Raw genomic sequence first — 26,870 nt, forward strand, 5'->3', positions numbered from 1 at the left:
AATATTTTAAAGGTCGTTTGAGGGTAAAGTTTTTTTTAACAGAATTGTTAGGAAGAGGTGAATCCCATTCACTACGTTTAAGAGACTTTTAGATGCAATTAAATAGGCAAAACATAGAAGGTTACAGACTTAGGGTGAGCAACTGGGATTAATGTGTACGTGCAGAAATGCTGGCACATACATAATGGGGCAAAGGGCCCATTTCAATGCTGTATAATTCTATGACTGAGAAAGTCCATTAGAGTGGCTATTTAGAATACTCAAGCACAATGTTACATTAGGAACTACTCTACCAATTTACAGCTTGTATTTAAACTCTAGAGACTGTTAGGTAACAAAGGAGGAAATGGACCAGACAGGTATTAAAAATAGCCATGTTTAATATTTGTAGCAGCATTAATTAAAGCAGTTTAATTTTAATAATTTGCTATTCATCACTTAATTCAATCTAAAATCAAGCTGACAACTACATGTAATTCGGTAAAATCAGTTGGACAAGCTGCATCGTATATCAAGTGAACTCTCCTGAATACAGAAAATGTGTTTGTATGTTTGGTTCTCTAGATCACATAAGCTTTATAGTATGTTAAACTTAGGTATGACAAGTTATGTTAATGTAGCAGTTTTAAAGTAACAAAATATTCCAAAGTGTTTCACAAGAGGGTTAATTAACAAAAATTAACCTTGAACTATGTAAGTGACATTAGAATGAATGACCAAAAATATGGTCAAAGAATTAAGAGAGATGGAGAAATTCAGCAAGTAACATCCAGAGAGGCCGTGGATTTCACTAGCAGAGAGAATTCAATAGGAGTTATTTTAACTTATTAATATTGCAATCATTACTGTTTTTAAAATGGTGAACTGATACTATTTCAGAATCAGGTTTATTATCGCTGGTATGTGTCGTGAACTTTGTTAACTTAGCAGCAGTTCAATGCAATACATAATACAGAAGAAGAGGGAAAAATAATAATAACAAATTAAATAAGTAAACCAATTAAAGTATATGTATATCGAATAGATTAAAAATCATGCAAAAAAACAGAAATTATATATGTTAAAAAAGTGAGGTAGTGTTCATGAGTTCAATGTCCATTTAGGAATCGGATGGCAGAGGGGAAGGAGCTGTTCCTGAATCATTGAGTGTGTGCCTTCAGGCTTCTGTACTTCCTACCTGATGATAACAGTGAGAAAAGAGCGTGCCCTGGGTGCTGGAGGTCCTTAATAATGGACGCTGCCTTTCTGAGACACCGCTCCCTGAACATGTCCTGGGTACTTTGTAGGCCAGTACCCAAGATGGAACCAACCAACTACATGCTTCTTTTGGTCTTGTGGAGTAGCCCCCCCCCCCCCCCATACCAGACAGTAATGCAGCCCATCAGAATGCTCCCCACAGTACATCTATAGAAGTTTTTGAGTGCATTTGTTGACGTGCTAAATCTCTTCAAACTCCTAATGAAGTATAGTCGCTGTCTTGCCTTCTTTATAATTGCATTGATATGTTGGGACCAGGTTAGATCCTCAGAGATCTTGGTCTAAAGCCGTGTGGAGAGCCATTGAGACTGCATCTGCCATTAACCTATTGCAAATTGCAATGGGTCCAGGTCCTTGCTGAGGCAGGAGTTCAGTCTAGTCATGACCAACCTCTCAAAGCATTTCATCACTGTCGATGTGAATGCTACCGGGCGATAGTCATTAAGGCAGCTCACATTACTCTTGCAACACACACAAAATGCTGGTGGAATGCAGCAGGCCAGGCAGCATCTATAGGAAGAAGACTATAGATGCTGCCTGGCCTGCTGCGTTCTACCAGCGTTTTGTGTGTGTTGCTTGAATTTCCAGCATCTGAAGATTTCCTCATGTTCACATTACTCTTCTTAGGCACCGGTATAATTGCTGCCTTTTTGAAGCAAGTGGGAACTTCTGCCCATAGCAGTGAGAGGTTGAAAATGTCCTTGAATACTCCCGCTAGTTGGTTAGCACAAGTTTTCAGAGCCTTACCAGGTCCCCATCAGGACCTTCCACCTTGTGAGGGTTCACCCCCTTTAAAGACAGCCTAACATTGGCCTTTGAGATGGAGATCACAGGGTCATCAGGTGCAGCAATAATCTTCACAGCTGTACTTGTGTTCTCCCTTCCAAGCATAGAAGGTATTGAGTTCATCTGGTAGTGAAGCATTGCTGCCATTCATACTATTGGGTTTCGCTTTGTAGGAAGTAATGGCTTGCAGACCCTGCCAGAGTTGTTGTACATCCGATGTCACCTCCAACCTCATTCAAAATTGTCTCTTTGTCCTTGAAATAGCCCTCTGCAAATCATACCTGGTTTTCTGGTACAGGCCTGGGTCACCAGACTCGAATGCCACAGATCTAGCCTTCAGCAGACGACGTACCTCCTGGTTCATCCACAGCATTTGGTCTGGGAATGTACAGCAAGTCTTTGTGGGCACACACTCATCCACACAGGTTTTAATGAAGTCGGTGACAACTGCAGCATGCTCATCCAGGTTCAAAGATGAATCTCTGAATACAGTCCAGTCCACCAACTCAAAGCAGTCCTGTAGGTGCTCCTGTGCTTCCCTTGTCCAAACCTTCTTGGTCCTCACTGCTGGTGCTGCAGTCTTCAGTCTCTGCCGATACTCAGGGAGTAGAAGTACAGCCAGGTGATCAGACTTCCCGAAGTGAAGGCGTGGAATAGCATCATAGGCATTCTTGATGATGATGTATGTAACAGTGGTCCAGTGTGTTGTTTCCTCTGGTATTGCAAGTGATCTGTTGATGGTAACTGCTTAGTGATTTTTTCAGACTGGCCTGGTTAAAATCTCCTAAAACGATGGTGAAGGCGTTAGGGTGTGCTGCTTTGTGCATGTTGATCCCATTGCTCAGATCATCTAAAGCCTGGTTGACATTGGCCTGAGATGGAATGTATACCACTACTAAAATGATCCCAGAATTCTCCCGTGGACGACACTTAACTGCGAGATATTCCAGGTCTGGTGAGCAGAATTGGGACAGCACTGATATATTTGTGAATGAAGAAGGGTTGATCATGAAGCATACTCCTCCACCTCTGCTTTTGAGAGTCTCTATATAGATCCATCCTGACAGTATCCTATTTTTCTAAAATTTACAAAATATGTTAGCAATTATTGCTTCTTCTTAGCAGTTGAAAACCTCCTCACCTACATTGAAGGCCTTTGTTCATAAAAGAATGCTTTCACAATACATTTTAAATGATGGTTCACTTCGTTTACTTTCATAGTTTATAATAATCAAATAATGCCGTGAGACCCAGGAGAGTTTCTTTGGGGGTAGTGGAGAGTGATGGGTGAGAAATTATACCATACAGGTCTGGTGTAAATAAATATCTGTGACTTTACAGGAGGTAACATAGATTAGCCCACCCTTTGGTCATTAACCCATCACTGTGCATTATACAGATTTTCATTTATATGTTTTCTTTTATAAATCATTTGTTAATGAATTTAGTTAAATAACATAAAACAATAGGTTAAATATTTATAAACTGCATTATTTGATCATTATAAGATATGAATGTAAACTAAGTGGACTATCACTTAAAATGCATTGTGAAAGCATTCTTTGACTTACAACTTGAGGCTCCTGATAACCTCTGAAGAATTAGAGACTGTGGGTAGGTAGGGACCAAGGATGGAATGTTAGTTGACAACTAAGTGTTAATTTCTACCACATCATATTCAATCTACAACATCAACTCCAGTAATGAACAGAAGATGTCAACCAAGTTTATGTTTCCTGCAATATTACTATTATGTCTTGACTGAATTCTTTTCTTATGATGTTCAAGATTATTTCACGCCAATTACATTTTAGTGGTATGCCCAGTAGGCTGATGTTAACCAGAAATAATAATAATAATCCTGTTTTAGAGTCAAAGAATACCACAAATTATATTATGACTGATCAGTTATTACAGATCGGGCAATCCATAATAACCGTCCGGATGTGATTATACAAGATAAACAAGCAAGAACAACTTATTTAATAGATACAGCCATTCCAAACACACATAATTTACAAAAATCGATAAGTGAAAATCACCAGAGATATGCTGAGTTAAAAGAGGATATCGAAAGACTTTGGTACATGAACAGGATATACATTGTCCCTTTAGTAATATCTACAACTGGTGTCATCCTAAAGTCACTACACAGTAGCATTAAACAATTAGGGCTATACAGCAATATCTATGGAAAACTTCGGAAAGCAACAGTACTAAACACTACTAAAATTGTCTGAAAGTTCCTAGCAATTGACAAATGAAGGTGTTTGGCTACGCCTGCACCTCAAGTTTTACCAACTTTAGCTGAGAGATAATAATAATATCGTATTTATAGAGAACTCTTCATTGTTACGTACCCGTGACACGGGAAGTGGTACCCTTGTCACATGACAGGGGTTGAAGCTATACTGGACTTGAGGTAATGGTCTTGTGATGGTGGAGTGACGTCATTTTCCCGCCAGTAGAGGTCATGTGACAGGTTTTTTTTACAGGGTATAAGAGGAGGACCCCTCCCTGTGAGGAGGGGCAGTTCGTGGCTGGATTTGCCATGTTGACTTCATGCCACTGCGTGATTTAATGTTATGACGCAGTTTAGTTGAAAGATGAAGTTTTATCTAATGCCTAAAGTTTAAAAGGTCATTGCCAGCAGTTTCTTTATAATAATGCTAGTTGAGAATCAGTGGAGAGTGAAGATTGGAGTTCGGGAGTTAAAAGATCGAGGAGAGTCAATTTCGACGGTGAAACAGGTTCGACCTTGTTTGATCCTCATTCGGAAGGAATTCGTTGACTGTGCTCATGTTAATCCCTGTGAATAGCAGAAAGGATTGAGTACAGTGTTGTAAAGGAAAGGTCAGTGCCTTTAAGCCGTTACATTTCATCTCCGTAAAATTCTTCGTGGGAAAAGTAGTTCGACTGGGAATCACAACAACACGACGTGAAAGAGAATTTAAATCGTCTTAAAAAGTCTCTCCCTTAAATGGACTGTAAGCATTTTGAACTTTTGCAATACTACTTTGAAGAACTGTTTTTGCAACATCGCTTTAAGAACTGTTTTAGCTTCCTTGCTTTAGGAACTGTTTAAGCTGCCGCACAGCAACTGATTTCTGGTTACATTAGTGATTTGTTTACTTTTGGGGGGTTTGTTTTCAGTGTTTAATAAATGTGTTAATTGTTATAAAAAACCCTGCCTCACTCATACATTTATTGTTGCTGAATCCGTAACATCATACAGACAATGTAGTTCGAAGTGCTTTACAATGGGATAAAATGCGCATGAAAATAAAATTAAAAATAAGAATAAAAGACAAAAAGATATAGATAAAAACAAGTTAAATAAATTCGAAGTAACTTTATTATCAAAGTACATATTTGTCACCGTGTTCAATCCTGAGATTTGTTTTCTTGCAGGCATACTCAAAAATCCAGTAACCATAATGGAATCAATAAAAGACTGCAGTAAACAGGGCAGACAACCAGTGCCATGGACTGTGCAAGTAGAAAAGAATAATAATAACAACAAACGTCCCGAACATGAGATAAAGAGTCTTTGAAAGTGAGTCCATAGGTTGTGGTAAACAGTCCAGTGATGTGGCAAGTAAGGTAGAGTGGAACTATCCCCTCTGGGTCAATATAATGCAAGCAATTTATTTACTGAATGTTTGCTTTGAAATTCTCATTAAATTCAGTCCATTGATTGCTGAAATCTCTAGCCACTTACTACACGTTCTGATTCAGAATGTTAAGGTTGACAGTAAATTTATTATCGAAGTGCATGTATGTCACCATTTACAACCCTGAGATTTTTTTGCAGGCTTACTCAGTAAAGCCATAATAGAATCAATGAAAGAACACACCAACTTGGGTGTTTAACCAATGTGCAAAAGACACAAACTGTGCAAACACAAAAAAGAACGAAGTAATAATAATAAATAAATAAGCAATAAGTATTTAGAACATGAGATGAAGAGGCCTTGAGAGTTAGTCCATAGGTTGCGGGAACATTTCAGTGATGGGTTAACTGAAGTTGAGTGAAGTTATCTCTTTTGGTTCAAGAGCCTGATGGTTGAGGGGGAATAACTGTTCCTGAACCTGGTGGTGTGAGTCCTGAGGCTCCTGTACAATTCTTCCCAATGATAGCAGTGAGAAGGGAGCGTGAAGTGGGTTGCGGGTGTCCCTGATGGTGTATGCTGCTTTTCTGCGACAAAGCTTCATGTAGATGTTCTCAATGGTGCAGAAGGTTTTATGCATGATGGGCTGGGCCGTATCCACTACTTTTTGTAGAATTTTCTATTCAAGGGCATAGTTGTTTCCATGCTAGGCCGTGATGCAGCCAGTCAATATACTCTCCACCACACATCTATAGAAGTTTTTCAAAGTTTTAGATGTCATGTCAAATATTCACAGGCTCCTAAGGAAGTAAAGACACTGCCATGCTTACTTTGTAATTGCATTTGTGTACGGGGCCCAAGACAAATCCTCCAAAATGAGAACACCGAGGAATTTAAAGTTGCTGACCCTCTCTATCTTTGATCCTCCAATGAGGCCTGGCTCATGAACCTCTGGTTTCCTCCTCCTGAAGGCAATAATTAGCTCCTTGGTCTTATTGACATTGAACGAATTGTGTTACCATTGTGTCAGGGTCTTACATACACTAGGCCAATGCAGGTTTAAAGGCAAAACTTGCAGAAATGCAACAAATTAGTGGACAAACAAAGAGAATGTAGGGCAGACAAAATAAATGGACTGCACGGAGAAGAGTAAAAACGATCACGTTGCAGTTTCAAAAAGAGCACTAATCTGCACATTGATGATGAAAATGATGATGTTAATGATGAGAATGAAACAGGGCTGGGTACCCTTGAGATTTACAATGTGGAAACTAATAAGAGACAAAGCTTACAACAGAAGTGAATGGCAAATTAATTAAAATGGAATTAGTCATTTCACAAAATGAGTCTGAATGGCATTTCAAAGATACTGAACTGCAGATGTCCAATTAAGAACTTATACTGGAGAAAAGATAACTACTGTGGGAATGACATTCATAACTGTGAAATACAGCAAATGACAAGCCACATTGGGCTTGTACATGGTTAAAAAAAAAGCAGGGAGGTCAGAATTGTGGGGCTGTGATTGACTGAGACAACCATAACTTGACTGTGCTTTTTAAAAACCAAAACACTATTTGCATGCTACATCCCGTGCAAGAAAGACAACTGAAAACAAATTAAGAAAGGTACTGGAGTGTTCAAGGGTGGCTTTGGAAAATTCAAGCAGATCAAAGGTAAAATAGTGTTAATTAAAAAACCACACCCAAGGGTTACAAAGCTTGTTCAGTTCCTTATATCATTCATGATGAAGTAGCCAGTGAGCTAGATCACATGCAGGCTACAGGAATTCTTTCCAAGGTTGAGTGCTTGGAAAGATTTAGGACAGAACTGAACCACTGTCGTATAGAGTGGAGATTGCATCTGATATCATCTGGAGGCAACACATCGATCAGTTGAGGAGAGAAGAGTCAATTGTTAGAGAAGAAAGTTTTCCAGAGCTGTCAGAAATGCTTCCTACAGTCCCAGATTCAACTCCTACAGCTTCCCCAGAGGAAACACCAGAACCTGAGATTGTTTTTTAGCCACAAGTCTCCCCAGTGAAGCAGAGTGACCCTACCCCTCCCCCATCAGGAGAGACATTATGCCACAAGAGTAAGAAATCCTCCTCAGTGAGGAATAGGCCTGAATGGGACAATTTAAATTTTAGTATGCTGTGGCTGTCAATATAGTAGTTGTATAATATAGTATACTCTATTATATATTTTTCTTTATTAAGATGCACACTATATGGAGTTGGAGTTTATAGCTAAGCAGAGAGGAGTGTAGTGTATTCAATATTTGAGGAATATTGTACATATATTGTTTGATTAAGCATTCTTTGTTTACGTAATTCATTATGGGTTATATGTAAGAAGTATGTGAATGGCATATGTCAGTACACCACCACATCTTATGTGAGCACCTCACTAAAGTAAAGCTAAGTAGACAAGTTATCCTGGGCTCCTGTGTTTTTCTTTCAATTCATTTCTGGAGTTACAAAACATTACAGCAGCCATTCCAGAAGTCAGAGAAGACAGGGTGTGATCATTATCAGGCTCAACTAAGATGTACAATTGTGTGTCATCTGAATAACTGTAGAAATGAAGTTTGTGCTCTCTAGTGGTGTCTCCTAGGGGAAGCCAGTGCAAGTTGAAGAGTAGGGAACCAAGACAGCTTCTCTGAATAACACTGAAAGGTGCATTGTATCTCTTGGAAAACTGGTCCTCAAAACAGACGAAAAAATTCTCTCTAAGATGTATGAGCAAAACCAGTTAGGGCACTACCAGGGAGTCCAACCCGGTTCCCATGGTGTACCAGGAGAATGTTGTAGTCCATTGTGTTGAAGGCAGCACTTAGATCGAGAAAAGTTAGAATGGAGGTTCTGATTGCAAGAGTGAACCATTCCATGTGTAATTACTTTTATGAACACGAAAAACAACACCAATAGATGCAGATTCCTGTCTGAAGAGTCCACAGGTTAAGTAGGTACAGTACTGTACAGAAGTATTAGGAACATATATATAGCTAGGTTGCCTAAGAGTTTTGATCAGTACTATATTTGAGAACGTGGAGTGGAAAGTGAGTTTATAAATCTGGTGGGAGCAAAGGACATTGGGAATAGCCAGGGTGAAGCACCACTGGAGGGGTGTAGACAGGTGACAAAGAAGGAGTGCCAGGGACGGGGGCTGGTGCAGATGCAGACATGTCTAGCCCTGATACACCAAGCAAGGTCATTTGATTCCAAACAGTTGATGTCTTGATCATTACGGTATCTCTCTGGTGCTTCCTGCTCCCTCCCTTTCCCTTTTTCTAATCATGAATTCTCTCTCCCTGCCTCCCTTCCCACTCTCAGTCCAAAATAGAGACAAATATTAGAATCAGTACATTGAAATGCATAAAATCACTGCAGTACTATGCAAAGGTCTTAGGCACCCTAGCTATATATATAGTCCTGCCATGTGCAGAAGTTCGCTGATGACACGGCCATAGTGGGGTGTGTCAGGAATGGACAGGAGGAGGAGTATAGGAAACTGATACAGGACTTTGTGATATGGTGCAACTCAAACTACCTGCGTCTCAATATCACCAAGACCAAGGAGATGGTGGTGGACTTTAGGAGATCTAGGCCTCATATGGAGCCAGTGATCATTAATGGAGAATGTGTGGAGCAGGTTAAGACCTACAAGTATCTGGGAGTACAGTTAGACGAGAAGCTAGACTGGACTGCCAACACAGATGCCTTGTGCAGGAAGGCACAGAGTCGACTGTACTTCCTAAGAAGGTTGGCGTCATTCATTGTCTGTAGTGAGATGCTGAAGATGTTCTATAGGTCAGTTGTGGAGAGCGCCCTCTTCTTTGTGGTGGCGTGTTGGGGAGGAAGCATTAAGAAGAGGGACGCCTCACGTCTTAATAAGCTGGTAAGGAAGGCGGGCTCTGTCTTGGGCAAAGTACTGGAGAGTTTAACATCGGTAGCTGAGCGAAGGGCGTTGAGTAGGCTACGGTCAATTATGGATAAGTCTGAACATCCTCTACATAGCACCATCCAGAGACAGAGAAGCAGTTTCAGTGACAGGTTACTATCGATGCAATGCTCCTCAGACAGGATGAAAAGGTCAATACTCCCCAATGCCATTAGGCTTTACAATTCTACCACCAGGACTTAAGAACTTTTTAAAAGCTATTATTAATGCTTTTTGAGATAGTGATTTAGATGCATATCATATTTTTTACTGAGTTAAGTATTGTATGTAATTAGTTTTGCTACAACAAGTGTATGGGACATTGGAAAAAAAGTTGAATTTCCCCATGGGGATGAATAAAGTATCTATCTATCTATCTATCTATCTATCTATCTATCTATCTATCTATCTATCTATCTATCTATCTATCTATCTATCTATCTATCTAGCTATAGCCCTAGCTCTAGCCCTATATAGCCCTAGCAATATATACAGAATGAGCATTACAGTTTGTCTTATCATCTAAAATCAGAATGTCCTATCATCGAAAATCAGAATGCCCTATCATCTAAAATCAGAATACCCTATCATCTAAAATCAGAATGTCCTTTCATCTAAAATCAGCATCCCCATCATCTAAAATCAAAATGCCCTATCATCTAAAATCAGAATGTCCTTTCATCTAAAATCAGAATCCCCATCATCTAAAATCAGAATGCCCTATCATCTAAAATCAGCATCCCCATCATCTAAAATCAAAATGCCCTATCATCTAAAATCAGAAAGTCCGATCATCTAAAATCAGAATGCCCTATAATCTAAAATCAGAATGTCCTATCATCTAAAATCAGAATGCCCTATCATCTAAAATCAGAATGTCCTATCATCTAAAATCAGAATGCCCTATCATCTAAAATCAGAATGTCCTATCATCTAAAATCAGCATCCCCATCATCTAAAATCAGAATGTCCTATAATCTAAAATCAGAATGCCCTATCAACTAAAATCAAAATGCCCTATCATCTAAAATCAGAATGTCCTTTCATCTAAAATCAGAATGCCCTATCATCTAAAATCAGAATGTCCTATACTCTAAAATCAGAATGTCCTTTCATCTAAAATCAGAATGCCCTACAATCTAAAATCAGAATGTCCTATAATCTAAAATCAGCATCCCCATCATCTAAAATCAAAATGCCCTATCACCTAAAATCAGAATGTCCTTTCATCTAAAATCAGAATCCCAATCATCTAAAATCAGAATGCCCTATCATCTAAAATCAGAATGTCCTATCATCTAAAATCAGAATGTCCTATCATTTAAAATCAGCATCCCCATCATCTAAAATCAAAATGCCCTATCATCTAAAATCAGCATGTCCAATCATCTAAAATTAGCATCCCCATCATCTAAAATCAGAATGTCCTATAATCTAAAATCAGCATGCCCCTATCATCTAAAATCAGAATGTCCTATTATCTAAAATCAAAATGCCCCATCATCTAAAATCAGCATGCCCCATCATCTAAAATCAGAATGTCCTATTATCTAAAATCAAAATGCCCTATCATCTCAAATGAGCATCCCCATCATCTAAAATCAAAATGCCCTATCATCTAAAATCAGAATGCCCTATCATTTAAAATCAGCATCCCCATCATCTAAAATCAAAATGTCCTATCATCTAAAATCAGCATCCCCATCATCTAAAATCAAAATGCCCTATCATCTAAAATCAGAATGTCCTATCATCTAAAATCAGAATGCCCTATCATCTAAAATCAGAATGTCCTATCATCTAAAATCAGAATGCCCTATCATCTAAAATCAGAATGTCCTATCATCTAAAATCAGCATCCCCATCATCTAAAATCAGAATGTCCTATAATCTAAAATCAGAATGCCCTATCAACTAAAATCAAAATGCCCTATCATCTAAAATCAGAATGTCCTTTCATCTAAAATCAGAATGCCCTATCATCTAAAATCAGAATGTCCTATACTCTAAAATCAGAATGTCCTTTCATCTAAAATCAGAATGCCCTACAATCTAAAATCAGAATGTCCTATAATCTAAAATCAGCATCCCCATCATCTAAAATCAAAATGCCCTATCACCTAAAATCAGAATGAGTGATCATCTAAAATCAAAATGCCCTATCATCTAAAATTAGAATGTCCTTTCATCTAAAATCAGCATCCCAATCATCTAAAATCAGAATGCCCTATCATCTAAAATCAGAATGTCCTATCATCTAAAATCAGAATGTCCTATCATTTAAAATCAGCATCCCCATCATCTAAAATCAAAATGCCCTATCATCTAAAAACAGGATGTCCTATCATCTAAAATTAGCATCCCCATCATCTAAAATCAGAATGTCCTATAATCTAAAATCAGCATGCCCCATCATCTAAAATCAGAATGTCCTATTATCTAAAATCAAAATGCCCTATCATCTAAAATCAGCATGCCCCATCATCTAAAATCAGAATGCCCTATCATCTAAAATCAGAATGTCCTATCATCTAAAATCAGAATGCCCTATCATCTAAAATCAGAATGTCCTATCATCTAAAATCAGAATGCCCTATCATCTAAAATCAGAATGTCCTATCATCTAAAATCAGAATCCCCATCATCTAAAATCAGAATGTCCTATAATCTAAAATCAGAATGCCCTATCACCTAAAATCAGAATGTCCTATCATCTAAAATCAGCATCCCCATCGTCTAAAATCAAAATGCCCTATCATCTAAAATCAGCATCCCCATCACCTAAAATCAAAATGCCCTATCATCTAAAATCAGAATGCCCCATCATTTAAAATCAGCATCCCCATCATCTAAAATCAAAATGTCCTATCATCTAAAATCAGCATCCCCATCATCTAAAATCAGAATGTCCTGTAATCTAAAATCAGCATGCCCCCTATCATCTAAAATCAGAATGTCCTAACATTTAAAATCAGATTGCCCTATCATCTAAAATCAAAATGCCCTATCATCTAAAATCAGAATGTCCTATCATCTAAAATCAGCATCCCCATCATCAAAAATCAGAATGCCCTATCATCTAAAATCAGCATCCCCATCATCTAAGATCAGAATGTCCCATAATCTAAAATCAGAATGACCTATCATCTAAAATCAGCATCCCCATCATCTAAAATCAGAATGTCCTATAATCTAAAATCAAAATGCCCTATCATCTAAAATCAGCATCCCCATCATCTAAAATCAAAATACCCTATCATCTAAAATCAGCATCCCCATCACCTAAAATCAAAATGCCCTATCATCTAAAATCAGAATGCCCTATCATTTAAAATCAGAATGCCCTATCATCTAAAATCAGAATGTCCTATCATCTAAAATCAGAATCCCCATCATCTAAAATCAGAATGTCCTATAATCTAAAATCAGAATGCCCTATCACCTAAAATCAGAATGTCCTATCATCTAAAATCAGCATCCACATCGTCTAAAATCAAAATGCCCTATCATCTAAAATCAGCATCCCCATCACCTAAAATCAGAATGCCCTATCATCTAAAATTAAAATGCCCTATCATCTAAAATCCGAATGTACTATCAACTAAAATCAGCATCCCCATCATCTAAAATCAGAATGTCATATAATCTAAAATCAGAATGCCCTATCATCTAAAATCAGCATCCCCATCATCTAAAATCAGAATGCCCTATCATTTAAAATCAAAATGTCCTATCATCTAAAATCAGAATGTCCTATAATCTAAAATCAGCACCCATCATCTAAAATCAAAATGCCCTATCATCTAAAATCAGAAAGTCCTATCATCTAAAATCAGCATTCCCCATCATCTAAAATCAGAATGTCCTATCATCTAAAATCAGAATGCCCTATTATCTAAAATCAAAATGCCCTATCATCTAAAATCAGCACGCCCCATCATCTAAAATCCAATTGTCCTATCACCTAAAACCAGAATGTCCTACCATCTAAAATCAGAATGCCCTATAACCTAAATTCAGAATGTCGTATCATCTAAAATTAGCATACCACATGTCTGTGTAAGTGCTGTGATATTTTACACTGCACATAGCTTCTGGAAATTTGAGGGGGTGCAGTAGCTTCTTGGGGCATATGGGATCTTAGTAAATGCAGGAAAAAACCATGAATCTATTTAACTCAGATTTTTATGAACTTAATAGTGATAAGCAGAAATGAGGAAGGGCAATATGGAGTGCAGAAAAATGGTTAGAGTGGGGAAGAGAAGTTTGTCTGAAAGAAAATAAAAGAAAGAGTCTGCAATAGTAATATACTCTCCGTGGCCACTTGATTAGATACATTTGTACACTAGCTTGTTAATGCAAATATCTAATCAGCCGATCTTGTGGTATCACCTCAATGCATAAAATAATAATTCATGGTAAAGAGGTTCAGTTGCTGTTCAGACCAAACATCAAAATGGGGAAGAAACGTTGGTGGCAGGCGGCATGGTTTTAGAATCGCAAACACTGCTGATCTCCTGGAACTTACAAGTTTACAGAGAATGGTGTGAAAAGCAAAAAAAACGGCAGTTCTGTGGGTGTAAATGCTTAGTTACTGAGAGTGGTCAGAGGAGAATGGCCAGACTGGTTCAAGCTGACAGGAAGGCAACAGTAACTTAAATAACCACGTATTGCAACAATAGTTTGCAGAAGAACATCTCTGAATGCACAACATTTCAAACCTTGAGGAGGATGGGTTGCAGCAGCAGATTTAGTGGGTACAGAATGTACCTAATACAGTGGTCTTTGGGTGTAAACCTACATGTGCCTCGGACATGAAGTTTTTGATATCTGCATTTATTCATCCTGACCTGAAGCTATGGTTTGGGTGCAAAAAATGATTTGTGTGCACAGTCCTTCCACTGGTTTAATAGTACATTTGAGACCACCATGCTTTGTTTGACTAATAATGCCTATTACATTTTGGAAACAAAATACAGAAGATTACAAAACTCTTAGCAAACCAAAGTAGAAATGCTTAGTAGTACCTGTGAATACTGTAATGGGGACCATGCTGGTTGAGTGCTAGTAAGGTGGCAAGCTTTGAACTGAAGCAGATATGGCACTGGAAGCTATTTCAAATAAACATACAGATTCAAGCTAAGAATGTCTGTAAGAGCTCAAACTGATGATGGGCAGGGACCCAATGGCTGCCTCCATGACAATGTTTAATCCTGACTGCTTTCTCCATCATTATGGAGAAAGCAAAGTTACAATGTGGACTTCTGTCCTGGGGTTAAAAGACAGCACTTTAGTTGTTCAAAATTTAATTGTACCGAGAATGAACAGTAAATGTAATATTTGAGCTTGTGTTCCAATCCAACTGTCACAGCTCATCCAAATGAAAATTGGCTCTGCTTTAGACAAGTTGCACTTATGATTTGTGAGTTGTCCACATACAATTCATAGCTAGAGCCTATGTTCCTCAGAAATGACAGACACCATGAAAAAAACACAATAGAAATTCAAGTAAATGAAAAAGATTAATTCTCTTTCCAAGCAGAATTCCAGTGCTAATGTTTAGAAGAACACTTTGCCAATCACTTTGAACATTGAAAACATGAGTACTGAGCAGTTCTGTCATAAGCTGCAATTGCCAGAAGTTTCCTCTTTACTGTGAATTACAGATCTAAAAGAACAGGAGCAGGCCTTCACCTATGCCAAGTTCACTGAATGTATTTGATACCACGTCCAAGAAGTAAAGAGGGAAAGCATTAGTCATGCTCATTATCCAGAGCAGATGTGTACATTATTATTATGTTATTGTATGAAACATCATTCTGGTCATCATCTGACAGGCATCCTAACATTCCCATATTGTTTCTATAAAGAAACAGAGTATATAAACCTTTCTGCCAATGGAGATAGCATGAACAGTAAATGACTTTTACTCATCACCCTTGCTGCAAAAGGTTCAGCAATATGTTGTATGCACACCTGAAAGGGTATTTAAAAGAAATTCAAAATTAAATTGCAACACAAACACTGGAGAAATTAGAAATGCTTCTTATTTCATAAAGCTAGGCATTTTGAAAGAGAACTCATTTGAAATATTTTATATGTTTCCAAAATCTTTAAAGGCTTGGACATGTCCAAAACATATGAATTAGTGTGGCTACTCCATTAGTACATCTATCATAGTAGAGGGAAATATCTGTAGAAATGAGAGAGCTTGTCTTTAGACATATGGACTCTATGAAGATGTATTTCAAACTTTTCTGTTAGATTTAAGCTAACAGAAAAACTAACTCAATGTTAGTTTTAAGCCCAATCCCTCGACTGCCATGTTTGGTATTGTTGAGGATAGTATTACAAAACTGAAGCCATCTAATTTGCAGGTATTGGCCTTTTTGTCTCTTATGGCCAGGAGGGCGATCTTGCTCAAGTGGAAGGAGGCTGCCCCGCCCACTCATGTTCAATGGCTATCTGAAGTTATGTAGGGCCTTGATCTAGAGAAGATTCGTTGTTCGATTTCTGATTCTAAACATGATTTTCTAATGTTATGGGGACCCTTTCAGAGTTACTTTCATAATCTTTGAACTGTTATTAAAGTATTGATCTGAGCCATTATTATTATAATATTATATGGTAAGGTATTTTTTTCTTTTTTTTCACCAAGCAGCTCATTTTGGTAGTGGGGGTAGATTTTTTAATAAAATACGATTATTCTATTTTATTTCATTTCATAATTCAATCTTTTTTTCTACATGATTAATTTGGAATATGGGATACTGTGGTCACATTACTGTGATTTAAATGTAGTGTAATTTGTATTACTTGTATTCCTATGAATTTTGTAGTTGTATTCATACAATTTATATAATATTAATAAAAATATTGAAAGAGAAATATTTTATATGCTTGCAGATGGTTAGGAGTACAATAATCAGCAATATACAATAATTTCAATGGTAAGATCATATAAAAGTCTTATTTTGCTGACTATTTGGTTAGAACTTTGAGCACAGAACCATAGAAAAGAAAGAGAGAGTGCTTTAATTTATCCAGCACCCTTCATAAGCTAGGTGGTCTAAAATGCATTACAGCCAGAAAGGTACTTATGAGGTGTAGCTACTGTTGTAACCGTGGAAAAGGTGCATTTTGTAAGATCACCCAAACAGCAGCAGCTCATTGTGATAATTATCTGATCTATTTTGAGTAATGTTGATTACAGCTTGGTCCAGGACATTGATAAATAGCATTCTTCTTCTACAGAATTGTACAGTGTGGATCTTTTGTCATTTATCTGAAAGAACAGACAAGTCAGGGCCTCCTTTCAAAGTGACTTCTTGATGAGTGAGCCCTTCCACATTAAAGTGTCAAATACATTTGGTGCTCAAGACTCTGTGGTTAGGACTGGAGCCCACAATCTTCCGAGTCAGAAATGAGGATGCAACCAACTGAACAAAGGTTAATCAAGAGGTACAGAGGCCTTTATTTTAAAGTTATTTTACCACAGATTAGAAAAAAATTAGCACGATAGATATAATATTGTGCATCTATAGAGCACAATATGCTATTTATTAATTCTATAATAAACAGTAGAATTAAAGATTTTAGTGCAAACGTGGTATGCACTGATCAAATACACAGTCACAAGGCTCCACTGCTGCAGAAACAGTTATTAGCTATGGTTTCCAGATGACACATGACATGATTGCGTAATGGATGACTAGGACGTTTCTGCATCCTGATTAGATGCAACTAAAGGAAAGCCTGAATGCTATCAAGGCATGATATTTGAAAGTACAGTAACTATTTTGATCGTTATATGCAACAGCCCTGAGTTACTTTTAAAGTTTGTATTAATAATTTTTGCTTACCTGCCATGCCTCAACTTTTTTTATATCCGCACATGATCCATTTGCAAAAATCCCCTTCCCAGGAGTGCAGGAATAGATGTCCTGCAGAGCGTGAGCAATGGAATACACTGCCACGTAGACATTATATGAAATCCGGAGGTGAGTATAATCCAGGTATGGAGTCTCTACACTCGTGATATTTTCTTCTCCAGTGCATGGGCGCCTTAATGTTGTCCTTCGGGAATGCCCAGTTTTAGCACTGTTGTCATGCAATCCTAATCTATGGGATGGTGTTTTGGAATTTTTCAGCTGCGTTAGAGACTCCTCGGTGAAGTAGCAGTTAAATGTCTCTTCCCAGAATTCCTTGACAAATCCGTTATCAGAGGATCTGCTGGGATGAACCTGCTTTAAAAACTCATGGAATCCAGGGATGCGTCCTGCTCTTAGTGCAAATCCGATGGTTCCACCGACAACATGGAAGTATTCTGGTTTGGCTATCAGTGAGGAGCTAGCCCATGCTTCACTTGCCAGCCATATTCTATCAGTTATATTTCGTCGAACTATCTCTTGTATGAGTGGTTCCAAGTCAGGGCCATTTGAAAAGACAACAATTACTTTGGCTGAGGAATTCTGAATAACATCTGCAATGAACTCCAGCTCTTTCTGTGTATAGTACTGAGAAATCAACTCGCTAAAGTCAATGCAGATGTCTCTCTTAACAGCCTCTTCTCGAAACTTATCTATTCCGGGACGGCCATAGTCATCGTCGGCCGCAAGAGTTCCCACCCAGTTCCACTGGAAATGCTCGATAATCTCGGCCATTGCTGTGGCCTGTTGCTCATCGTTGGGGATCGTGCGAAGGAAAGCCTTGTACTCGTTTTTGTTGCTCAGGAGCCTGCTTGAAGAGGCATAACTAACCTTCAATACAAACACATTTGTCAGCAGTATTCAATTCTGTAAAAGTTAAACAATATTAAAATCAACACTTCAGTGTTAGGGTTGGGGCATTTGATTCATATTGACCGACAGCTTGAAAAACTGATACTTCAAGAGTTCAACCTACCTTAAATATACAGTTATGATATTAAGACAACATTACAGTTTGGGATATAGATAGTGCTGAGTTTCATTTCAATAGTTCCAATAGTTCAATAGCTCCATTTAATATCGGAAAATGTATACTATATACAACCTGAAATTCTTGTTCTTCACAAGCGTCCACGTAAACAGAAGAGTGCCCCAAAGAATGAGTGACAGTAAAGACGTAAGAACCCCAAACAATAACCAATGATTTACAACCAAAGTTCCGTAACACACATCAGGGGAAATTGACTTCAAGAAAATAAAGGAATTGAGTGTTACTTTCTAGTTGGACTTGATTAAACTTCCAAGAATATTCCTTATACATTACTCTGAGGATTTTCTTGCATTTTGAAGTCTCCAATGAATATTTGAAGTTTTAAGGGAATTTGAATTTGGTAAATGTCCACTAAGTCTTAATTAACTGCAGCTCTCATATAATTTTAATAAAGAAAGTTGCCTGAGCACAGATCTTAGTACACATTTGTTCCAGCAAATTGCCTCTCTGCCAAGCTTTAGCAGTGGAAATCCAGGAAAAGTTTACCCAAAATATGATCCATTTTTGTTAACTGAAGCATGTTTTGCTTCCACATGAGATGGGTTCAGTGATCACAATAAGCCTGCTTGCATTTACCCTTTTTATACCCCTCATAATTTTGTATACCTCTAGCAGGTCTTTCAATCTTTATGTTCCAAGGAATAAAGTCCTAACCTATTCAATCTTCCCTTATAACTCAGGTCCTCCAGTCCCAGCAACATCTTTGTAAATTTTACTTATACTCTTCCAACCTATTTACATCTTTCCTGTAGGCAGGTGACCAAAACTGCACACAGTACTCCAAATAAGGCCTCACCAATGTCGTAAACAACTTCAACATAACGTCCCACCTCCTGTATTTGATACTTTAATTTATGAAGGCCAAGTGCCAAAAAGCTCTCTTTATGACTCTATCTACCTGTGACGCCACTTTCAATGAATTATGGACCTGTATTCCCAGGAGCCTTTATTGTACCGCACTCCACAGTGTCCTACCGTTCACTACCCAGGTTGGTCCTATCTTGTTGCTTGCACTTAGCAGCATTAAATTCCATTTACCATTTCTCAGCCATTTTTCCAGCTGGTCCAGGTCCTGCTGCAAACTCTAATAGCCTTCCCCACTGTCCACTACTCCCCCAATCTTTGAGTCATCTGCAAATTTGTTGATTCTGTTAACTACATTATTATCCAGATCATTGATATAGATGGTAACCAACAATGGACCCACCACCAATCCCTCCAGCACTCCACCAGTCACAGGCCCCCAACAGAGAGCCAACCACTCTCTGGTTTCTCCCACAAAGACAATGTCTAATCCAATTTACTACCTAAACTTGAATGCCGAGTGACTGAAATTTCTTGATCAGTCTCCCCTTTTGATCAGGATCTTGTCAAATGCCTTGCTAAACTCCAAGTAGACAGCATCCACTGCCTTGCCTTCATCAACTTTTCTGACAACCTCCTCGAAAAATTCTATAGGATTAGCTAGGCATGCACAAAGCCAAGCTGACTATCCCTAATCAGTCCACATCAATCCAAATGCTCACTTATCCGGTTGCTCAGATATCTTCCAATAATTTTCCCACCACTGATGCCAGGCTCACTGGCCTATAATTTCCTGTTTTTTTTTAGAGCCTTTCTTGAATTGCAGAACAGGACCAGAAGACTATATGCCCATAAGATATCGGAGCAGACTTAGGACATTTGGCCATTTCATCATGGCTGATCCACTTTCCCTCTCAGTCCCAATCTCCTACCTTTCCTCGGTATTTTCTTCATGCCCTGACGAATCAAGAATCTATCTACCTCTGCCTTAAATATACATAAAGACCCGGCCTCCACAGCTGCCTGTGGCAAAGAATTCCACAGATTCACCACTCTCTGACTAAAGAAAATCCTCCACATCTCCATTCCAAAAATGACACCCCTCTATGCTGAGGATGTGTCCTCTGGTCTTAGATTCTCCCAGCTTCACCCTCTACCCTTCTGCTCCATCAAGGCCTTTCACCATTTGATAGGTTTCAATGAGGTCATCTGTCATACTTCTGAATTCTTGCGTATACAGGCCCAGGGCCATCAAATGCTCTTCATATGACAAGACATTCAATCCTGAATCATTTTTGTGAACCGCCTTTGAAACCTCTCCAGTTTCTCCACATCCTTTTTAAGATAAGGGACCCACAACTGCTCACAATACTCCAAGTGAGGCCTCACCAGTGCTTTATAAAGTCTCAATATTACATCCTTGCTTTTACTTTCTGGTCCTCTTGAAATGAATGTTAATATCAAATTTGCCTTCCTTACCACAGACTCAACTTCAGGGAATTCTGTCCATGGGCTCCCAAGTTCCTTTGTACTTCAGATTTTTTGTACTTTCTCTCCATTTAGAAAATAGTCAACTCTTTCATTTCTTCTACCAAAGTGCATGACCATACAATCCCTGATACTTCCTGATTCCATCTGCCACTTCTTTGTACATTTTCCTAATCTGTATAAGTCATTCTGTAGACCTTCTACTTCCCCAAAACTACCTGTCCTTCCACCTATTGTCATATCATCTGCAAACTTTGCAACAAAGCCATCAATTCCATCATTCAAATCATTGACACAGAAGGTAAAAAAAAAATCAATCCTAATAAAAACTCTTGTAGAACACTACTAGTTACTGGCAGCCAACCAGAAAAGGCTCCATTTATTCCAACTCTTTGACTCCTGCCAATCAGCCACTGCTTTATCTTTGATAGAATATTTTCTGTAATACCATGGGCTTATAGCTTGTTAAGCAGCCTCATGTGCGGCACCCTGTCAAAGGCCTTATGAAAATCCAAGTACACAACATCAACCAATCTTCCTTGGTCTATCTTGCTTGTTATTTCTTCAAAGAATTCCATCAGATTTCATGTCAGGCATGATTTTCCCTTGAGGAAACTATGCTGACTCTAGCCTATTTTATTATGAGACCCCCATCCTTAACAATCGACTCCAACATCTTCCCAACCACTGAGGTCAGACTAACTGGCCTATAATTTCCTTTCTTCTGCCTCTCTCCATCTTGAAGAGTGGAGTGACATTTGCATCCTCATTAGCAACATTGGCTATGCTTCAATCCTTTGGTACCTCACCTACTTTTGGTTACTAATGTGTCCTTTGGTGGTGTCAGTAGATTACCCCATTGCACAGTGAGTCCTGATCTCCACCCATAGCAGGTAACACAGGTGAAAGAAACAGTGAGGTTTTTTTTAGTGATTCATACATACAGGTGAATGTGTCATGAGCCTGTGTCAAGCCTCAACTGGTTTTCTGTTTTTATAGTTGTGACAGATTAATGGGAACTTAAAAATAAGGAAACTATTTAGCAGAGCTTTTGGAGTTTTTAAAGCTTTAGTAAAACATTTGTGGAGTTCTTGTGTGTAAACATCTCTGAACATCTCTCCTAGGCCCACCGTATTGATGCAACTATATAGAATGCACACCAGCAGCCATGCTTCTTGGAAGTTTGAGTAGAGTTGGTATGTATGTCATCAAAGACTCCACCAAATTTCTACAGATGTACCATAGGGAGCATTCTGACTCGCTGCATCACCACCTGTAATGGAGGCTCCAATGAACAAGATCAAGAAAAGCTGCAGAGATCTGTAGAGTCGGCCAGCTCCATCATGGGCACTAACTTCCCCAACGTCGAGGGCATCTTCAAAAGGCAGTACCTCAAGAAGATGGTGTCCATCATTAAGCACTCTACATCAGGGAGGAGGTAAAGAAGACTGAAGATGCATATTCAGCATTTTAGGGACAGCTTCTTCCCCTCCATCATGAGATTTCTGAATGGTCCATGAATACTACCTCATCATTTTGATCCCGTCCCATGATCCTTTCCCTTCTCCAGCTCTGTATCATTTTCGCCAATCACCTTTCCAGCTCTTAGCTTCATCCCACCCCCTCCGGTCTTCTCCTATCATTTCGCATTTCCCCCTCCCCCCACTACTTTCAAATCTCTTACTATTTTTCCTTTCGGTTAGTCCCGACAAAGGGTCTCGGCCCGAAACGTCGACAGCGCTTCTCCCTATAGATGCTGCCTGGCCTGCTGTGTTCCACCAGCATTTTGTGTGTGTTGTTGTTTGAATTTCCAGCATCTGCAGATTTCCTCGTGTTTGCTCATCATTTTGCTCTCTTTTTGCATTGTGTGTGTGTGTGTGTGTGTGTGTGTGTGTGTGTGTGTGTGTGTGTGTGTGTGTGTGTGTGTGTGTGTGTGTGTGTGTGTGTGTGTGTGTGTGTGTAAAACTTATGGTAATTTCTTATGCACTGTACTGTTGTACTGTAGTGCGGCTGCAAAACAACAAATATCACGGCACATGGAATGATAAATGAAAGGATTACATTTTTCTTCAGCAGTTTCATCCTGACATGACTGAGCAGGCGCGTGGACTTCAGTGAGTTAGACCAGCAGGAAAAATATAAAAAGGAGACAGTTTTATAGAGCGGGCATCAGAGTAGAGGGAGTCAGAGTAGGATAGTTTCGGTTCCACGGGGCTTTGGCGATTTCGGGTGGAGGTGAGGTAAGTTACTTGTGAAGGATAGGAATAGGAAGTATGTTTGTGGTGTTCTGCACAGGGTGTCAGATGTGGGATGTCAGGGAGACTCCCGGACTGCCACGTCTGCACCAGGTGCATCATGTTGAAGCTCCTTAGGGATCGGGTTAGGAAACTGGAGAGGCAGCCTGATGACCTTCGTCTAGTCAGTGAAAGTGAGGAGGTGATAGAGAGGAGTTATAGGCAAGTAGTCACACCGGGGACTCGGGAGACAGATAAGTGGGTAACAGTCAGGAGAGGGAAGGGCAAGAGTCAGTTACTAGAGAGTACCCCTGTGGCTGTCCCCCTTAACAATAAGTACTCCTCTTAGAGTACTGTTGGGGGGGGGGGGGACCTACCTGGGGGAGGCAACAGTGGTCGCATCTCTGGCACAGAGTCCAGCCCTGTGGCTCAGAAGGGTAGGGAAAATAAGAGGATGGCAGTAGTGATAGGGGACTCTATAGTTAGGGGGTCAGACAGGTGATTCTGTGGATGCAGGATGCAGGAAAAAGTTTGCCTGTCAGGTGCCAGGATCCGGAATGTTTCAGATAGCGTCCAAGATATCCTGATGTGGGAAGGTAAACAGCCAGAGATCATGGTACATATTAGCACCAACGACATAGGTAGGAAAAGGGAGGAGGTCCTGAAAACAGACTACAGGGAGTTAGGGAAGTTGAGAAGCAGGACCTTAAAGGTAGTAATCTTGGGATTACTGCCTGTGCCATGCGACAGTGAGTGTAGGAATAGAGTGAGGTGGAGGATAAATGCGTGAATGAAGGATTGGAGAAGGGGCCAGGGATTCAGATTTCTGGATCATTGGGACCTCCTTTGGGGCAGGTGTGACCTGTACAAAAAGGAAAGGTTGCACTTGAATCCTGGGGGACCAACATCCTGGCAGGGAGATTAGCTAAGGCTATTGCGGAGAGTTTAAACTAGAATTGCTGGGGGGTGGGAACCAAACTAAAGAGACGGAGGAAGGGGCGGTTGGCTCACAAATAGAGAAAGCTTGAAGACAGTGCGAGAGGGAGGATAGGCAGGTGATAGAGAAGGGATGCACTCAGACTGATGGTTTGAGGTGTGTCTATTTTAATGCAAGGAGTAACATGAACAAAATGGATGAGAGAGCATGGATCAGTACTTGGAGCTATGATGTTGTGGCCATTACAGAGACTTGGATGGCTCGGGGCAGGAATGGCTACTTAGAGTGCCAGGCTTTAGATGTTTCAGAAAGGACAGGGAGGGAGGCAAAAGAGGTGGGGGTGTGGCACTGCTGATCAGAGATAGTGTCACGGCTGTAGAAAAGGAGGAAGTCATGGAGAGATTGTCTACGGAGTCTCTGTGGGTGGAAGTTAGAAACAGAAAGGGGTCAATAACTCTACTGGGTGTTTTTTATAGGCCACCCAATAGTAACAGGGACATCAAGGAGCAGATAGGGAGACAGATTCTGGAACGGTGCAATAATAACAGGGTTGTCGTGATGGGAGATTTTAATTTCCCCAATAATGATTGGCATCTCCCTAGAGAGAGGGGTTTAAGTGGGGTGAGTTTGTTAGGTGTGTTCAGGAAAGTTTCCTGACACAATATGTAGATAAGCCTTCAAGAGGAGAGGCTGTACTTGATCTGGTATTGGGAAATGAACCTGGTCAGGTGTCAGATCTCTCAGTGGGAAAGCATACTGCAGATAGTGGACACAATTCTATCTCCTTTACCATAGCATTGGAGAGGGATAGGAACAGATAAGTTAGGAAAGCATTTAGTTGGAGTAAGGGGAGATATGAAGCTATCAGGCAGGAACTTGGAAGCATAAATTGTGAACAGATATCCTCGGGGAAATGTGGCAAATGTTCAGGGGATACCTGCGTGGCATTCTACATAGGTACGTTCCAATGACAGGAAAAGGATGGTGGGGTGCAGGAACCACGGTGCACAAAAGCTGTTGAGAATCTAGTCAAGAAGAAAAGAAAAGCTTACGAAAGGTTAAAGAAAACTAATGATAGAGATCTAGAAAATTATAAGGCTAGCAGGAAGGAACTTAAGAATGAAATTAGGAGAGCCAGAAGGGGCCATGAGAAGGCATTGACAAGCAGGATTAAGGAAAACCCCAAGGCATTCTACAAGTATGTGAAGAGCAAAAGGATAAGACATGAGAGAATAGGACCAATCAAGTGTGACAGTGGAAAAGTGTGCATGGAACCGGATGAGATAGCAGAGGTACTTAATGATACTTTGCTTCAGTATTCACTACGGAAAAGGACCTTGGCAATTGTAGGGATGACTTACAGCGGATTGAAAAGGTTCAGCGTATAGACATTAAGAAAGAGGATGTGCTGAAGCTTTTGGAAAGCATCAAGTTGGATAAGTCTCCAGGGAGTGGATGAGATGTACCCTAGGCTACTGTGGGAGGTGAGGGAGGAGATTGCTGAGCCTCTGGCAATGATCTTTGCATCATCAATGGGGATGGGAGAGGTTCCGAAGGATTGGAGGGTTGCAGATGTTGTTCCCTTATTCAAGAAAGGGAGTAGAAATAGCCCAGGAAATTATTGGTCAGTGAGTCTTACTTCAGTGGTTGGTAAGTTGATGGAGAAGATCCTGAGAGGCAGGATTTATGAACATTTGGAGAGGCATAATATGATTAGGAATAGTCAGCATGGCTTTGTCAAGGGCAGGTTCTGCCTTACGAGCCTGATTAAATTTTTTGAGGATGTGACTAAACACATTGATGAAGAAAGAGCAGTAGATGTAGTGTATATGGATTTCAGCAAGGCATTTGATAAGGTGCCCCATGCAAGGCTTATTGAGAAAGTAAGGAGGCATGGGATCCAAGGGGCATTGCTTTGTGGATCCAGAACTGGCTTGCTCACAGAAGGCAAAGAATGGTTGTAGACGGATCATATTCTGCATGGAGGTCGGTGACCAGTGGTGTGCCTCAGTGATCTGTTCTGGGACCCCTTCTCTTCGTGATTTTTATAAATGACCTAGATGAAGAAATGGAGGGATGGGTTAGTAAATTTGCTGATGACACAAAGGTTGGGGAGATTGGGGGTGTTGTGGATAGTGTTGAGGGCTGTCAGATGTTACAGCAGGACATCGATAGGATGCAAAACTGTGCTGAGAAGTAGCAGATGGAGTTCAACCTAGGTAAGTGTGAGGTGGTTTGTTTTGGTAAGTCAAATAGAATGGCAGAATATAGTATTAATGGTAAGACTCTTGGCAGTGTGGAGGATCAGAGCGATCTTGAGGTCTAAGTCCATAGGACGCTCAAAGCTGCTGTGCAGGTTGATTCTGTGGTTAAGAGGGCATACAGTGCATTGGCCTTCATCAACCATGGGATTGAATTCAAGAGCCGAGAAGTAATGTCACAGCTATATAGGACCCTGGTCAGACCCCACTTGCAGTACTGTGCTCAGTTCTGGTCACCTCACTTAAGGAAGGATGTGGAAACTATGGAAAGGGTGTAGAGGAGATTTACAACAATGTTGCCTGGATTGGGGAGCATGCCTTATGAGAATAGGTTGAGTGAACTTGGCCTTTTCTCCTTGGAGCGATGGAGGATGAGAGGTGACCTTATAGAGGTAAATAAGATGATAAGAGGCATTGATCATGTGGATAGTCAGAGGCTTTTTCCCAGGGCTGAAATAGCTAACACAAGAGGGCACAGTTTTAAGGTGCTTGGAAGTAGGTACAGAGGAGATGCCAGGGGTAAGTTTTTCATGTAGAGAGTGGTAAGTGTGTGGAATGGGCTGCTGGTGATG

General features: G+C 39.8%; 1 protein-coding gene across 1 annotated transcript in view; it reads right to left on the minus strand.

Moving 5' to 3' along the window:
* Positions 1-26,870, minus strand: part of LOC140727704 (extracellular calcium-sensing receptor-like) — an 84,404-nt gene that overhangs the window by 17,425 nt on the left and 40,109 nt on the right. Inside the window, 1 exon segment of the mRNA XM_073045375.1 lies at positions 17,458-18,354. Coding sequence (XP_072901476.1) covers positions 17,458-18,354 — 897 coding nt within the window.

Source organism: Hemitrygon akajei, chromosome 5 (assembly GCF_048418815.1).
Source record: "Hemitrygon akajei chromosome 5, sHemAka1.3, whole genome shotgun sequence".
Classification (NCBI taxonomy): Eukaryota; Metazoa; Chordata; class Chondrichthyes; order Myliobatiformes; family Dasyatidae; genus Hemitrygon; species Hemitrygon akajei.